The 16,749-nt window shown below is 41.7% G+C and overlaps 1 protein-coding gene and 1 long non-coding RNA gene across 8 annotated transcripts in view; one reads left to right on the top strand and one right to left on the bottom strand.

The window, feature by feature from the left end:
* TTBK2 (tau tubulin kinase 2) overlaps positions 1–9,643 on the top strand; it is a 180,339-nt gene extending 170,696 nt beyond the window's left edge. For all 7 annotated transcript variants that reach the window (XM_008016878.3, XM_008016880.3, XM_008016879.3 and 4 more), the window contains 2 exons: positions 667–1,940; positions 7,346–9,643. In XM_008016878.3, coding sequence (XP_008015069.3) covers positions 667–1,940; positions 7,346–7,808 — 1,737 coding nt within the window. In that variant the 3' untranslated portion in view covers positions 7,809–9,643. The remainder of the gene's footprint in view (positions 1–666; positions 1,941–7,345) is intronic.
* Positions 9,644–10,377: 734 nt separating this feature from the next.
* On the bottom strand, positions 10,378–16,650 carry LOC103245760 (uncharacterized). Its single transcript, XR_502051.3, has 3 exons — positions 16,400–16,650; positions 14,657–14,773; positions 10,378–11,588 (listed from the first exon to the last, which is right to left on the bottom strand). It is a non-coding gene; the product is annotated as an uncharacterized lncRNA (long non-coding RNA).
* Positions 16,651–16,749: the final 99 nt, after the last annotated feature.

Genomic DNA, 16,749 nt, shown 5'->3' with positions numbered 1-16,749 from the left:
TATCTAGATTCTGGCAAGAAATAGATGGCATACTCAAAGGGACTTGGAAGGAATTTAATGTAAGGAATTTTTTACAGATGTATGGGCAGAGTTAAGAAAGCCAATGGGACCAGCAACAGAGGGAGCCATTCCTACCATGAGTCCTGAAAGGGGAGTTGAAGTGGGTGTCAGCAGAACTTGATGAGGGTAGTAGCTGAGAGAGAGGCCACAAGAAGGGAGCTGTGGCCAGGATAGTGGAATGTAGCCGTCACCAGTGCCACAGTCCTCAGCGGGGAAGTAAGGATAATCATTTCCCAGCCCTCTCTTTCCTCTAACCCTCTGATTGTCTGTTGGTGCCATCCATTGAGCAGATCTAACCACAAATCAGAAAGCAAGGAAGCCCAGATGGTGCAATCTGTAGAAATTAGCCTTCCAGAGCATACAGCACACCAAAGAAGGGGCAGGGATAAACCTACAGGGAGAGACTGTTCTGCAGTTTCTGAGTAGGGTAGCTTAAGTGTCATTCATTGTTATTCAGAATTATTCATTTTTCATATAAGTTGGGCAGACCTGGTCAACATCTGTGTTCTTCCTATAAATTAGAATTTGAGATGTTAAATCTCACACCATGCATCTGTATTGATATTTTACATAATTGCATTTTAATTTTTTCTCCCCCTTCTCCAGATTACAATTCCTAGACCTTCTGTGGCATCTACACAGTCAACTTCAGGAAGCTTTCACTATGGTCAGCAGCCAGAGAAGAAAGATCTTCAGCCCATGGAGCCCACTGTGGAACTTTACTCTCCAAGGGAAAACTTCTCTGGCTTGGCTGTGACAGAGGGTGAACCTCCTAGTGGAGGAAGCAGAACAGATTTGGGGCTTCAGATAGATCACATTGGTCATGACGTGTTACCCAACATTAGAGAAAGTAACAAATCTCAAGACCTGGGACCAAAAGAACTTCCTGATCATAACAGACTGGTTGTGAGAGAATTTGAAAATCTCCCTGGGGAAACTGAAGAGAAAAGCATCCTTTTAGAGTCAGATAATGAAGATGAAAAATTAAGTAAAGGGCAGCATTGTATTGAGATCTCCTCTCTCCCAGGAGATTTGGTAATTGTGGAAAAGGATCACTCAGCTACTACTGAACCTCTTAATGTGACAAAAACACAGACTTTTAGTGTGGTGCCAAATCAAGACAAAAATAATGAGATAATGAAGCTTCTGACAGTTGGAACTTCAGAAATTTCTCCCAGAGACATTGACCCACATGTTGAAGGTCAGATAGGCCAGGTGGCAGAAATACAAAAAAATAAGGTATCTAAGGATGATGACATCATGAGTGAAGACTTGCCGGGTCATCAAGGAGACCTCTCTACTTTTTTGCACCAAGAGGGTAAGAGAGAGAAAATTGCCCCTAGAAATGGAGAACTATTTCATTGTGTTTCAGAGAATGAACATGGTGCCCCAACCCGGAAGGATATGGTTAGGTCATCCTTTGTAACTAGGCACAGCCGAATCCCTGTTTTGGCACAAGAGATCGACTCAACTTTGGAATCATCCTCTTCGGTTTCTGCAAAAGAAAAGCTCCTCCAAAAGAAAGCTTATCAGCCAGACCTAGTCAAGCTTCTGATGGAAAAAAGACAATTCAAGTCCTTCCTTGGTGACCTCTCAAGTGCCTCTGATAAATTGCTAGAGGAGAAACTAGCTACTGTTCCTGCTACCTTTTGTGAGGAGGAAGTGCTCACTCCCTTTTCAAGACTGACAGTAGATTCTCACCTGAGTAGGTCAGCTGAAGATAGCTTTCTGTCACCCATCATCTCCCAGTCTAGAAAGAGCAAAATTCCAAGGCCAGTTTCATGGGTCAACACAGATCAAGTCAATAGCTCAACTTCATCTCAGTTCTTTCCTCGGCCACCACCAGGAAAGCCACCCACGAGGCCGGGAGTCGAAGCCAGGTAATGCTGTGTGCTCTCCCTGTGTTAAGTGTGTGACACCATTTCTATATCTGCTTTATTGTACTCCACCAATGGCATCATTTCTGTGTTACCCTCTTCTCAGTATCTTTCTTTCCTGCCTTTCCCAGGCCTTACAGCCTAGTGCAGTGGAAGTAATCAGATTGATCCAGGTTAATCATTTTATTTTTTCCAATTTATTGTGGTAAAATGCACATGACATAAAATTTAGCATCTTGACTTTTTTGTTTGTTTGTTTTTGAGACAGAATCTCACTCTGTCACGCAGGCTGGAGTGGAGTGGTTCAATCTCAGCTCACTGCAGCCTCTGCCTCCCGGGTTCAAGAGATTCTCTCGTGCCTCAGCCATCCGAGTAGCTAGGATTACAGGCACCTGCCACCACATCAGGCTAATTTTTTTTTTTTTTTTTAAACTAGAGACAGGGTTTCGCTATGTTGGGCAGGCTGGTCTCAAACTCCTGGCCCCAAGTGAACCACCTGCCTCGGCCTCCCAAAGTGCTGGGATTATAGGCTTGAGCCACTGTGCCCGGCTGTGTCTTTTTTAAGTGTACAGTTCAGTGGTATTAAGTACATTCACATTGTTGTGTTACACTTAAGTTCTAAAGTTATAACATTGATTTGGATTTATATGAGCTTAACTTCAATATCATGCAATAACTCTGCTCCTTTCAGTCTCCATCTCCACTCCTTTCAGTTGTTGATGTTACAGAATTACATCTTTATACACTGTGTGTTCAAACACATAAACCAATACTTTTTTAAATGCATTAATATCTTAAATTATGTAAAAAACAAAATGTGGAGTTACAAACCAATGTTAGAAAAAGAAAGTATTGGTCTCCTAAATAATGCAGAAAACAACAAGTGGAGTTATAGACTTCTTACAAAAATACTAGCTTTTATAATTGTCCATGTGTTTGCCTTTATTAAGATCTTTATTTCTTCATATGGCTTCAAGTTCCTGTGTGGCATCCTTTCATTTCAACCTACAGGACTCCCTTTAGCATTTCTTGCAAGGCAGGTCTGGTGATAACAAACTCCCTTAGCTTTTATTTGAGAATGTCTTAATTTCTCCCTCATTTTTGAAGGACAGTTTTGTCAGATACAAGATTCTTAGTTGACAGTTCTTGTAGTATTTTAAAAGAAGTACTTTAAAGTACTAAAGTACTTCCAGCCTCCAGTGTTTCTGGTGAGAAGTGTTCTGATAATTTTTTTGAGAATCTCAAGATTCTCTGTCTTTGTCTTTTGACAGTTTGATTATAATGTGTCTCATTGTGGGTCTCTTGAGTTCATCCTACTTCGAGTTTGTTGAACTTCTGGGATGTTGTATATTCATGTCTCTTACGACTTTTGGGGAGTCTGCAGCCATTTTTTTTTTTAAGTATTCTCTCTGCCTGTTACTCTCTTCTCCTTCTGGAACTCCCACAGTGTGCATGCAGGTCTGCTTGATGGCCCCACAGGCCCTTTACTCTCTGTTTACTTTTCTTTATTCCTTTTTTTTCTGTACCTCAGACTCAATACTTTCCATTGTCCTGTCTTCAAGTTTGCTGTTTTTTTTCTTCTGCCTGCTCAGATCTGCTTTTGAATTCCTCTAGTGAATTTTTTATTTTAGTGATTGTACTTTTCAGTTCCAATTTTTTTTGGTTCTTGTTAGGTTTTCTGTCTCTTATTGATATTTCCATTTTGTTCACATGTTGTTTTCTTGACTTTCTCCGTGTCTTTAGTTCTTCGAGCATCCTTAAGACAGTTGTTTCAAAATCTTTGTCTAGTAGATTTGCCATCAGGTCTTTTTCAGATACAATTTCTGTTGATTTTTTTTTCCTTTGAATGGACCATGCCTTCCTGTTTCTGTGTATGTTTTTTTTTTTATTTTTTTTTTGTTGAAAATTGGATATTTGAATCTAATAATGTGGTAACTCTGAAAATAAGATTTTCCCCTTTCCTCAGGATTTGCTGGGGGTTGTTTTTGTTTCTTTTTGTTTTTGAGACAGGGTCTCACTCTGTCACCCAGGCTGTAGTGTAGTGGAATAATCATGACTCATTGCAGCCTCTAACTCCTGGGCTCAAGTGATCCTCCTGCCTCAGCCTCCTGAGTAGCTGGAACTACAGGTGCATGCCAGCACACCTAGCTAGTTTGTTTGTTTTTTGATGGTTGTAGACTGTCCCTGTGCTGAGGACCACCCTGAGATGTAAACCTAAGGTCTCAGACCTTTTCTAAGCCTGTATTTTTTTCTGGCTAAGCATAATAGCTTTCTGATTTCCCCAGTATATGTGGTTGGTTTTGAATACACAAGTCTTTAATATCTGGCTCCGAAGAAGGGAAAAAAGAAAAATGAGGGAAGAAAAAAAGAGCACTGGCCCTTTTAATCCCGTAGCAGTTACTTCAGCCAGAGGAGAACCAGTTTGTAACAATAGGGAAAAATGTAAGAATGACTACCCACCTCTTTCTCTGCCCTTCTGTGATCAGAACCAGCTATGAGTAATCAGAGCACAGATTCCCAGTAATTGGAGGACAGGGTTCTTTTTGCCCACCTGCTTCTTGTAAGCTGTGTGCAAACTGCTCCAGAAATAAGTGCACAACTGCCTGCCACAGGGCCAGGAATGGGGGATGTGCTAAGATCTGAAATAGACTAAAATTAACTGTTATTGACAGTCCAAGCCTTCTCCTGGAAGTTGCAAGCCTTCGGTAGACTCCAGATTTCCAAAATAATTACATCAGACAGATTCTGCCAGTGGAGTTGCCTAGGTGGGGAGACAGATTCCTAGTGCTTCAAATATGATGTCAAATGCTAGTGAAGAACACATGGTCCATGATTTGATAAATGGACCCTGGTAACAGTGCTGTTTATCTTGGTTATAATGAATTAAACCAAAAAACTCCTATAGAAGATTTCCCTAGGTCTGATGGTATGTACAACCATACATAGTAAAGATACTGCTTTAGTGTCCACTGCATGCTGTACTTTTTATTTAAATATTATCATGATATATTTGACCACAGAATGTTTATATTTTGAGGAAGAGGGGAAAATATCGGGAGGTGGTAAACCAGTGAAGAGTGCTTTCCAGGGCCAAATGTGGTGGCTCACACCTGTAATCCCAGCACTTTGGGAGGCTGAGGCAGGCAGATTGCTTGAACCCAGAAGTTTGAGACCAGCCTGGGCAACATGGTGAAACCTCATCTCTATAAGAATTAGCCAGGCATGGGTGCTACACAGCTGTATTCCCAGCTACTCGGGAGGCTGAGGTGGGAGGATCGTTTTATGAGTTGTTGGCTGTCTTCATGTCAAAACATTCTATTGGGTTACTGTTGTTGTTGTTGTTGTTGTTGTTGTTGTTGTTTTGAGATGGAATCTTGCTCTGTGGCCCAGGCAGGAGTGCAGTGGTGCAATCCTGGCTCACTGCAACCTCTGCCTCTCAAGTTCAAGTGATTCTCCTGCCGAGTAGCTGGGATTACAGGCACCCGCCACCACGTCCAGCTAATTTTTTGTATTTTAGTAGAGACAGGGTTTTGCCATGTTGGCCAGGCTGATCTCAAACTCCTGACCTCAAGCTATCCACCCACCTCAACCCCCCAAAGTGCTGGAATTACAGATGTGAGCCACCGCACCCGGCCTGGGTTACTTTCTGTAACTAACCCCCTTCTCTACAAATTATATCAAAGATATTTTATCCTAGTCTGAATTTAACTCAGATTGTAGTGCCTTTTGTTTGATACAAAAGTTTAGTGTTCATGGAACTGATTTTTTTTTTATTAATTGTGTTTTATATCATGCGTAGGAAGGTCCTTCCAACCTAATATTTTTTTAAAAGGTGGTAATTTCCTGTACCTTTATAGTTTTGTGCTTTGTGTATAAATGTATTGTCTATCTAAAGTTTATCATTATATATGATGTGAAGTTTTTTTCAAGTAGTTAGTGATATCTTAATACTGATTTCCCATAGAAACATGGGGATCTTTTTGGATTCAATGCTCTGTTCCATTCATTTGTCTATTCCTTTGCTGTATACTTTCTATTAGCATAATTTTATTATTACAGGGGCCCTAGGGTCCTTCTCACTACATAATTTGGCATTGCCACTAAAATATATTGTAGACTGCTGTATAGCAGGCCCCTGGCCCCAGGGCTGCACAGCAGGAGGTGAGCACTACTGCCTGAGCTCCGCCTCCTCTCAGATCAGCAGTGGCATCACAGTCCCATAGGAGCAAGAACCCTATTGTGAACTGCGTGTGTGAGGGATCTAGTTGTGTGCTCCTTATGAGAATCTAACTAATGCCTGATGATCTAGGGTGCAACAGTTTCATCCCAAAACCATCCTTGCCCCTCCTCCCCCCGTCGTGGAAAAAAATTGTCTTCCACGAAACTGGTCCTTGGTGCTAAAAAGGTTGGGGACTACTGCTTTATAGTTCATAAAGACACTTTTATATGTTCCATTTTCTTTGATTCTTAGGCCAAATCAGAAAGACATTTAGGACAAGAAACACATTTGCTGTTCATATGAATACTCTTAGAATCTGAGGCCCAAGGGCCAGGCGCTATGGTTCATGCTTGTAATCCCAGCACTTTGGGAGGCTGAGACAGGAGGATTGCTAGAGCCCAGGAGTTTGAGACCAGCCTGGGCAATGTGGCAAAACTGTCTCTACAAAAAATACAAAAATTAGCCAGGTGTGCACTACAGGTGCAGCTTGAGGCCCAAGCTCAGTTGCCAGTGTGAGGGGGTGGGGGGCAGTCAGTTCCAGCATCCACCCTCCTTAATCCCAGGCTATTAACAGGAATACAAACTGAGCTCCACAGAAACCAATGACTACTCTTTTCTCTTGGAAATTATTAAATGAGTGGAATGTACATTTATCTGTAGTTCCTCCTGTTGCTTAGTGTAGTTCATGTTGAAGACTTAGGGGTGACTGAGCCTTGGCAGAAAAAAGAAAATTAAAAAAAAAACACTTAGGTTGTGGGATTTTGTGTTTGTAAGATTCCTGTCCTAGCATCCTTACACAATATAGTTTACTGTCTGTCTTATGTACTAACATGCTAGAGACAGTTAATTAAATTCATCTGAAAATCAGCAGAGTAAAACATGGCGTAGGAGGAAAGGAACTCATATCATTTAAGGGCTTCTTCAGGGCAGATGTTCATCTAAGTACTTGGGTCACTGCCCTTGGTCTGTTCAGTGACCCTATGAGATAGACAGTATTCCCATTGAAAGCAGGGAAAGATTAAAGAATTTCTCCAGGGTCATACAACTAGTATATAGTAGAGTAACCCTGTATCCTGTTAGTCTATTTTCTCATTTCTACACATTCACATTATGATTTTGGGACATTGTGACTTTTTAGGCACACTTGAAATGAATTAAAATAAAAATATATTTTCTCTGTTCTTTTAAGGCTACGCAGATACAAAGTCCTAGGGAGTAGTAACTCCGACTCAGACCTTTTCTCCCGCCTGGCCCAAATTCTTCAAAATGGATCTCAGAAACCCCGGAGCACTACTCAGTCCAAGAGTCCAGGATCTCCTCACAATCCAAAAACACCACCCAAGAGTCCAGTTGTCCCTCGCAGGAGTCCCAGTGCCTCTCCTCGAAGCTCATCCTTGCCTCGCACGTCTAGTTCCTCACCATCTAGGGCTGGACGGCCCCACCATGACCAGAGGAGTTCATCCCCACATCTGGGGAGAAGCAAGTCACCTCCCAGCCACTCAGGATCTTCCTCCTCCAGGAGGTCCTGCCAACAGGAGCATTGCAAACCCAGCAAGAATGGCCTGAAAGGATCCGGCAGCCTTCACCACCACTCAGCCAGCACTAAAACCCCCCCAGGGAAGAGTAAGCCAGCCAGTAAACTCAGCAGATAGGAGCCAGGCTGCATCTCTTTGAAAGGTGTGAGATCTTCCTCCTAAACCTGATGCATGTGTGTCCCTGTACTGTCTACTTAAAAAAATCAGTGTTGATCTTCTCTTGCAAAAGAAAGTAACATGATCAATTATTTATAAGAAGACATAAATACATGACAAGGAATTACCTAAGGCAGGCAGCAAGCAGATTAGGAATCAATGTCTTTGTACAATAAGGAAAAACAGAGCAAAAATCCAAGGGGGAGAAACTCATTAAAATGAGCTCTCATTTTTTAAGCTGCCTTTGAAACAAAAGAGTTGAGGATAGGAGATAGAATGGAATTTTAGGGGGGTTGCCTAATTTTTTTAAGCCTCAACTCAAAGATTATATAGCAAAAGTGAAACTTCTTGTTTGATATTTTCATCCAAAACTTTCCCACCCTGGAGAGTCATTGATCAGATATTAGATTTTGTAAGAAGTCTGTTGCCAGGGAGCCAGTACTCATGTATATTTGGCTTGTGTGTTTATTTCGTGCATTGGGAATGAACACCTTTCCTTTGCCTCATTCCTAGTACCCTCCCTGGAGTTCAGATTGTTTTTTAAAGTTTAATATGTCTCATCTGATTCAATCTCTCTGCTTTTATTTTATGGTCCTAATTGTACTATCAAATCCAATTACTTTTTTTCAGGTCCCTGATTTTGTTTTTTTTTTTAGAGTAACAGGTCTTAACCTACTACATTTTTATTATGAAAAATAAGAAACTTAGGTAAAGGAAAGAAAAGTCTAACTAGAGCTACTTTGCAGGCTTTAGTGTTTAGGGAGAGAAAGTAAGTGTGGGGTAATAGCCTTCAAGATAGAAGATGCCCCTTCCTCCCTGTTAAGTGTCCTCCTTTAGAAACTTGAGAAGGAAAACTGACCAGAGTGAACTGCTTCCTTAAGTCTTCTGGGTTCCAGCTGTTTGTGGTATCAGCCTCCAAGATGATACAAGGGAAGCAATGCTTTGGAATGTGACTTGAGATTTAGAAATCAATTAGATATATTATTGAGGCTTAGAATCCTCAAACTTTGTATTTTCTACATTTAGCCAATAAGGAATTAATATCTGGGGAAATAAATTTAGGCTAAATATTTCTTTTTTAATGTTTTATTACCTGCTTCTCCTGTGTTTTAGTTCAGTATTTGGGCTTCTTGGCCTGATTTTCATATAATCTCAATTCATGAAGCTGTAAAGAGAAAGATACTTGTTCTAATCTCACTCTTTTAATAGGAATCAGGCAAAAAGTCTACCAGACTTTTAAAATGGGCTCTTTTATACTCTCTAGGTGTTTTGTGTTGTAAAGACCTTATTAAGGTCAGGTAAATTGGTCTGCTTGCTGTTGAAATTTGCCTTCTAGCAAACATCTGTGCTTTCTGTTTGACCTTGTGTTTGCTGCCAAACCTAACACAGTTGAATTGGGAAACAAAAAAAAAGAAAGAAATACATTTTCTCCCCAAGTGAACATCTTCTAATGCTGCATCAAAGCTGCCCTGAAGCTGCACTGAACTTCTCTTGTTCTCTTTATCTGTGTTAAGCTTTTTAAAAAAACAAACTCAGAACACTATTGAGGCATACAACGTCTCTTATAAGAAATGTAGCATAGTGTGGAATCTTAATTTCTCTCCAGTTTCAAACACTACAGAGGAATGCAATAGATAAGACATATTTGCTGTTTATCTAAAGCAACTGTAATATTGGAAGACCAGTCCTTCTGTATTATATTGTATAATAGTTGCTGTAACACTACTTGCATGTCTTCATGGTAAATTATATAAATATTTATAAATATATAGAGAGACATATCCTTATATAGACTCATTCTTTGTCATTCTCCATTTGTAATTTCGAGATCACAGATGGCGAAATTCCTTTTCTATTGTGTGCCTCATGTATACTTGGGCCTTGCCTATCTTCATTTTCTGAAAATATGTTCTTGGCATGTGACACCTCAGAGTCTTCTTGCCTTCCCTGTGTACAATGCAAGGGTTGGCAGTATTTAACAAGCCAAGATAGGTTATTTAATTTAATTTTCATTTCAAAAAGATTTTAATAGGGAAAAACTTATGGGGACATGCTTGTAATACTGGTTCAAAGATTTGTCACGTTAATCACATAGTTCTCTCCTTATAGTTACAGTGGATAAACTGGGATGATAATGATGAGTCTGACAGATTTTAGAAACATTTCTTAAAAATTGCCATTCTACTTTCCTCTTTTCATCTCATTTTTTTTGCAGGGGGTTGGGGGAATAATGAAGAAATTATCATATTTCTGTTGCTAAAAGTAGCTAGCTTTAAATCCCGACCCCTTTAGTCAGAAATATGCTAGTAGTAATCATTGGAAAAGCTGATGAGGCTACAACTGTGGTATGTGTGTGAGATTTTATTTCTTATTGGCATTTCTCTGCCGGCGGTTGGAACTGACAGCGATGGGAACGTGGCAACTGAATGTTTTCTCTCTTTCTTGGTTCCTTCCATTTTTATCTCAGCTTTTCCAGTGTGTTGTCCCCTTTTCTAAATGGCATTGATGAACTCATCAAGATCCAGAGATAAACAGTCTCATCGTGTAAGAATATTTTATTTTGCATGTAGAGGAAAGAATTAACCAAAGACGTTTCTGCTCTGATACTTTCAAAAGAAAACAGACTAATTATATCATAGGTGGTATCAGTAGGTCCGTTTATAAGTACTGTCCTATGTAGAGATTTATATTTGGTTTTTACAAGCATAGTTTGTACTTTCAGATGTCTGTCAGGCGAAAAACAGAAGTTGGCAGCCCTGAGCAAGCACCTGTGACGCAGGGATTTTTATTTTTGTTTTAAAGTATGATACAGAGAATGAGGTTTTTGGTTTGATTTGGTTTGGTTGTGTTTTTTAGTTCTTTATTTTTTATTTGGGGGTTCTCTTAGTGATGGCATATTTCAGGTTTCAGTGACATAGATCAAGTAATTTTAAACTGATTTGGTTATTCTACCTAAGATGAGGGACATGGCTATTAAGGTCAAGCCAAACTATGCTAAAAGTAGTATAGGGCAGCAGTTAAAATTATCTTTTGAAAATCAAGTACTGCCTGGTTTCTTGTGTCACAATAGAATAGCCGGTTACCTAGTCAGTCACAGCTGCCCTCGCCTTCCCTTGTTAGTCCCTGGAAGTACCTGAATGGAACAGAAGGTAGAATGAGCAACAGCTCAATCACTTTAGGTAGCATTTCTCCTGAATTCTGCTGCCAAATCCCCAGGGTCTATGGATTGGTTGAAATAGTAAAATCATACATTGTGATTTCTTGCACAGCATAGAGGCATTTAATTTTAGTGGATAGTGAACAAAGAAGGAAAACTGGGTCATATAAAATTTAACCTTAAAACACAGATTATAAATGTCTTTGAATGTTAAGCCCTAGGCAGACAGGTACTCTCATTCTTAACTCTGGTATGCAAGCTGGCCTTGCTGACAGTGGCACAGTTACATTAACTGTTTTCTAAGTTGCATGTTGTGACGTGAATGTTTTTTGTAGAAGTTGCCAAGTTAATCGAGTCCTACATAAGTAGCAAAATGGTAATTGACACCCACTGTAGTCATTACTCACTTTATATTATTTGCTTTCAAACACTAAAGCCTCGGCTGCTAATTCGGCACTTAGGTGTGCAGCGTCTCCTTCTCTTGACTCCTAGCCATGATGGGAACTTGAGGTTCTTCAGCATCATCAGAGATTTCTTCCAGGCCACATATTTTTTATGCTAATATTTCTATAGTTGCATTCAGTCTACAAGGAGAAAGTGTACATTGGTGCATGTTTTACAAACTCAGACACAGATAGCTAAAACCGTAATTAGTTTTTCTATACCCAAGAGCTTTGAATTAAAAACAGATGCTTTATTTTTCCCAAGAGCAGACAATTCTACATTCTAACATGACATTAGGAATTCGTGATAGGAGAAGCAGAATTCAGAACGATTTAGTGAGACTCAGGGAAAAAATGCATTTTCCCCTGGCTGTTTGAAAATTTATTTATTTGTAGATAAGTCTAGATTTAGTCTTGGAGATCAAAGTTTTTTATACGTTAAAAACATATTCCTTTATATTGATCAAAACATGGCATATGTTAGACTTCTGTCATGTTTATGTATTTTGGAATTAAGTTGTTTGCATTCACTTTCAAAATCTGCCCATTTCTGTTTATGTGCACTTACCACAGATGTGTGGGGACTTTGCCTCAGGGGAGAGGTACTTTAGCACCTGTGTCACTGAGGAGATGGGGTGGTTGACAAGTACTGTTGCGCTGTGTAACTTGGGGTTTGGCTCTGTAGACAATGTATTAGCAGAATGATACCACATGAAAGTATTATGGGATTAAGACATGTAACTTCTATGGTAGTCCTTATGTATCAGCATATACCCAAGTTCAGAAACCACAGGTGCATTTTTAGACCTTTACTTAGAGAACTAAAGGCAGTTCCAACCATCAGCCCATATAGGGGGATTAATGCATGAAAACCCTAAGAGGGTGTTGGGACATCCCACTTCCCTGTCCTCACTCAGTGGAACTCTGGTGTGTGACTTGAGATAAGGAAGTAGATGGAAACTTAGCCTGTCATTGAGTATTCTTAATATTTTGGCCTTCCCTCTGGAATTATGAGAAGTTTAACAAAGTCTCAGGAACCTTCAGAGTCCATTATCCACACTGCTAGAAAAACTGTAGGAGGCACATGGGGAATTCCTATAGTTCTTAGGTAAGCCCAAGACATGGCACAGGGATCCCTAGCCACATAAAGGGGAGTCTGGATGCTGCACACCGCAATTCTGAGAAACCCCTGACTGAACATGGAATTATGACAGTACAGTTTTGGCCCTTTCGTTTTCTAGAGCAGCTCACAGAAATTTTAAAAAGTAAAACAGGCCGGGCGCGGTGGCTCAAGCCTGTAATCCCAGCACTTTGGGAGGCCGAGACGGGCGGATCATGAGGTCAGGAGATCGAGACCATCCTGAGTAACACGGTGAAACCCTGTCTCTACTAAAAAATACAAAAAACTAGCCGGGCGAGGTGGCGGGCGCCTGTAGTCCCAGCTACTCGGGAGGCTGAGGCAGGAGAATGGCGTAAACCCGGGAGGCGGAGCTTGCAGTGAGCTGAGATCCGGCCACTGCACTCCAGCCTGGGCGACAGAGCAAGACTCCATCTCAAAAAAAAAAAAAAAAAGTAAAACAAAAATAAAGTTTATGCCCATTAAGACGTCTTCTAATTCAGTTGTGATTGTCTGCTCCTACTTAAAAAAATATGTAAGCTTAATGTTTAATTATTCCCTTTCAGCAAATTTGGATCAGAAAATTAAAGTATGGGCCGGGCGCGGTGGCTCAAGCCTGTAATCCCAGCACTTAGGGAGGCAGAGACGGGTGGATCACGAGGTCAGGAGATCGAGACCATCCTGGCTAACACGGTGAAACCCCGTCTCTACTAAAAATACAAAAAACTAGCCGGGCGAGGTGGCGGTGCCTGTAGTCCCAGCTACTCCGGAGGCTGAGCCAGGAGAATGGCGGGAACCCGGGAGGCGGAGCTTGCAGTGAGCTGAGATCCGGCCACTGCACTCCAGCCCGGGCTACAGAGCAAGACTCCGTCTCAAGAAAAAAAAAAAAAGAAAAAAGAAAATTAAAGTATGTGACAAGATCAGGTCACCTTGAATTTCCACACAGTCTCAAGACACTGAATAGTAAAAAAGTAACATGACTCAGTAATGAGTAGCATATTGCCTTAGACTTTTCTGGATCTTTGGTCTTAAGGTAACATGTAAAAGTAGTGGAGCCTTTCCTTTCATGGCCTCGTGCAGCGTAACGGTTTTCTGCCTCCGCTTCAGCTGGGCGCGTTAGTGGTGGTATGGGCACAGAGTGTATGTGCACTGGCGATGCTGACCATGCCTCCCAGGTACCCTGGCTCAGGGTTCCTTGACCTAGGGAACAAGAGTGGATGAGGCAGATCTTTGAGCCCATGTGACTATAGAATTTGCTGATGACATAATTTTACAATTACAATGGATAGGAATTTTACCTCTCTTTTTATTAGTTTAATATTATTTAATATTATGTACATAAGTGTTCACTCGCCTAATTAAAAACATTGAGTAAACCAAGTTTTTATATAGACTACCCTTGCCATAGAATGCTCTTTTTCTCTAATAATATGCAGTTTAAATCCTGAGGAATCCATGCGCAGCATTTCACCACATCCGGACTCTGTGGGCATTCTTCACTCGCCTACAAGGGGTAGACAAGGCTACCAGAACTTGAATTTGACTTATGGTAGGGAGCTACCCAGGAAGGGGAAAGCCCTTGGGACTTTTTCCAAAACAATGTCCTCTTTGAGCTATTCATCAGACAAAGTAGTCCACTGAGGTGAGAAAGCTTTCGGAAATACAAAGGTGGGAAGATAAAGGTAACCCTGGCCCACTTGGGGCTTTGAAATTGGATTGGGTGGACTGAATAAACACAGCCTAGATGACCTGGGCTTGTGCCTCGCTTACTTCTCCCTGATACATAGTTCCTGGTCCACCTTCTGACCCCTTTTCTAAAATAGCCAGTGTCTATTTCACTAGGCCATTTACTTACAAGTTCCCAGCTTTTAGGAAAAAAAGAGGGAGAGGGGGAGCATCTAGTTTTGAATTAGATATACATCTTAGAAGTAATGAGCTATTGGCAGCTGTTAAATCAGATTCAGCCACAAACCAGAATTCTTTCTTGTTGAACAAGACCAATGAGTTAGATGACTTTAATAATTCCACTTTTCTCTCCCTCTCTTCTCCTCTTCCTGAAATCAGAGAGATGAGAAACTACTCTTTGAAATACCTCCAGAGGTGTTTCATTGTGTTCCTTTCCCTCCAAGCAGCTCCCTTTATACGATTTTGCTCAGGCAACCAAGGACAGAGTATTGGCAGAAACCTGGAGTGCTTTTGTATAGGCCACCTGTACAGAAAAGTGTAATTATTTATTTAATTTTCCCATTTGTATCATATTAAAGCTTTGTACAGTGTTTTAAGTTGTTTTAAAATTATTTTGTATTTTATTTTTATAACCTAGTAATAAAATATTCATTCCGCATGCAAAATCTAGTTCTATTTGTGTGATGGTCTGGATTTCAAAAGTGGAAAATATTATTTTTCTAATTTAATAAAGTTATTGAATACACCAGATGTTAAAAGATCAACTGGGAGCAGACAGTGTTACTGTAAATGCAGTGCCACATCTAGAAGTTCCCTGGAAAAAGCAGCCCAGGACTGAATAGAAACTAGGCGTTCAGTGTCCCTGCAGGTGAAAACCAGGGTGCAAGGATGTTAGGAGATGTTTTCTTCCAATAAAATTAAAATATTAAAAACTCCTTTTTAGTCCATTATTCTGTCTGGCTGGAGGTGCTTTTTCCTTCTCCGTAGGAAATACCCCTTCTACCACTAGAGAGATTCCTGCACCCCCACCCTCATCTTTCCACCTTTAAACTTTCTTTGAACCAGAGGAACTCTCAGGAGGCATTCACAAGGGCACTGCCTCACCCCTCCTGGTTTGGTTTGACCTGGAATGTTAGTGCCATCTGGTTTTCTCCGCCTGGATTCCCTTGCTTGATTTCTTACTAAACAGCAACCTCCAAAATGCTCTCTCGGGTTTTTTTGTTTTGTTTTTGAGATGGAGTCTCGCTCTGTCACCCAGGCTGGAGTGCAGTGGCATGATCTTGGCTCACTGCAACCTCCACCTCCCAAGTTCAAGCAATTCTCCTGCCTCAGCCTCCTGTAGCTGGGACTACAGGCACGAGCTACCACGCCCAGTTAAATTTTGTATTTTTAGTAGAGACACGGTTTCACCATGTTGGCCAGGATGGTCTCTATCTCTTGACCTCGTGATCCGCCTACCTTGGCCTCCCATTGCACTCCAGCCTGGGGGCGACAGAGCGAGACTCCATCTCAAAATAAAATTAAAGTAAAGGAGATTAAAACAAATTACTCAGGCTGGGCGTGGTAGCCCACGCCTATAATCCAAGCACTTTGGATCTGCTGCCCCCTCCACACCAAAACATTAGCTGGGCTGTAGTCCTAGGGAGGCTAAGTTGGGAGGATTGCTTGAGCCCAGGAGGCCAAGGCTGCAGTGAGCCCTGCTCACGCCACTGCACTCCAGCCTGGGCAACAGAGCAAGACCCTGTCTCAAAAAAAAAAAAAAAAAAAAGGAAAAAAACCCCTCAAGCTCCCAGAAGCTAACCATGATATGCTTACTGACATCTAAACTGCAAAGTAGTTGAAATATTAACCTCATGTAAACCCATTTAAGTAAATAAAGCTACATACAAGAGATTCTGTGTGCAGGGTGGCCCGAGGCACTTTAAGGGTTGTGACTTGGAGATTATTAAGAACCTCCTAGAAATAATTCTGTCCTAAATGGTCAGTTGATGGTGAGTGCTGAAAAGCCGATAGGTACTGCTCGGCCAAGGGATTGAAAAATCGGCCTTTGAGAAAAAGTCAAAATGAAAGATTGGATTAACTTTATAATTTCTCTGGAGTGGTGCCAGTTGGATCTAGAAAACTGAAACTCTTGAAGGAATGTGCTTACAGCAGAAGATAGAAGCTGGTGGCTGTCTCTGTTCCCCTCTACCTCTCTCCCGGGTCCTTGGTCTCCCCAGAGGGGCGTCCGACCCGCGGCAGCCGCACTCCCAGCTCGAATCCTTCCCTTCAGGTCGCTCCAGGGCGGGCAGCCAAGGTGGGCCTCCCCAGGCGCTGTGATCCGCACTTCGCCTCCCAGCAACCGGCCTGTCGGCCGGGGCTGAGGACCCAGCGAGGCCTTGACCGTGGGCCTGTGCAACAGCCAGCCCCGCCCCGCCCCGCCCCGCCAGCCCGGTCCCTCCCCGCCAGCCCGGTCCCTCCCCGCCCCGCGACCCAACGGTCGCTCCCCGCCGCCGGCCC

Source organism: Chlorocebus sabaeus, chromosome 26, assembly GCF_047675955.1.
Source record: "Chlorocebus sabaeus isolate Y175 chromosome 26, mChlSab1.0.hap1, whole genome shotgun sequence".
NCBI classification, from domain to species: Eukaryota; Metazoa; Chordata; class Mammalia; order Primates; family Cercopithecidae; genus Chlorocebus; species Chlorocebus sabaeus.
The sequence above is the reverse complement of the archived record's forward strand: the minus strand, read 5'-3'. Positions and strand labels throughout refer to the sequence as shown.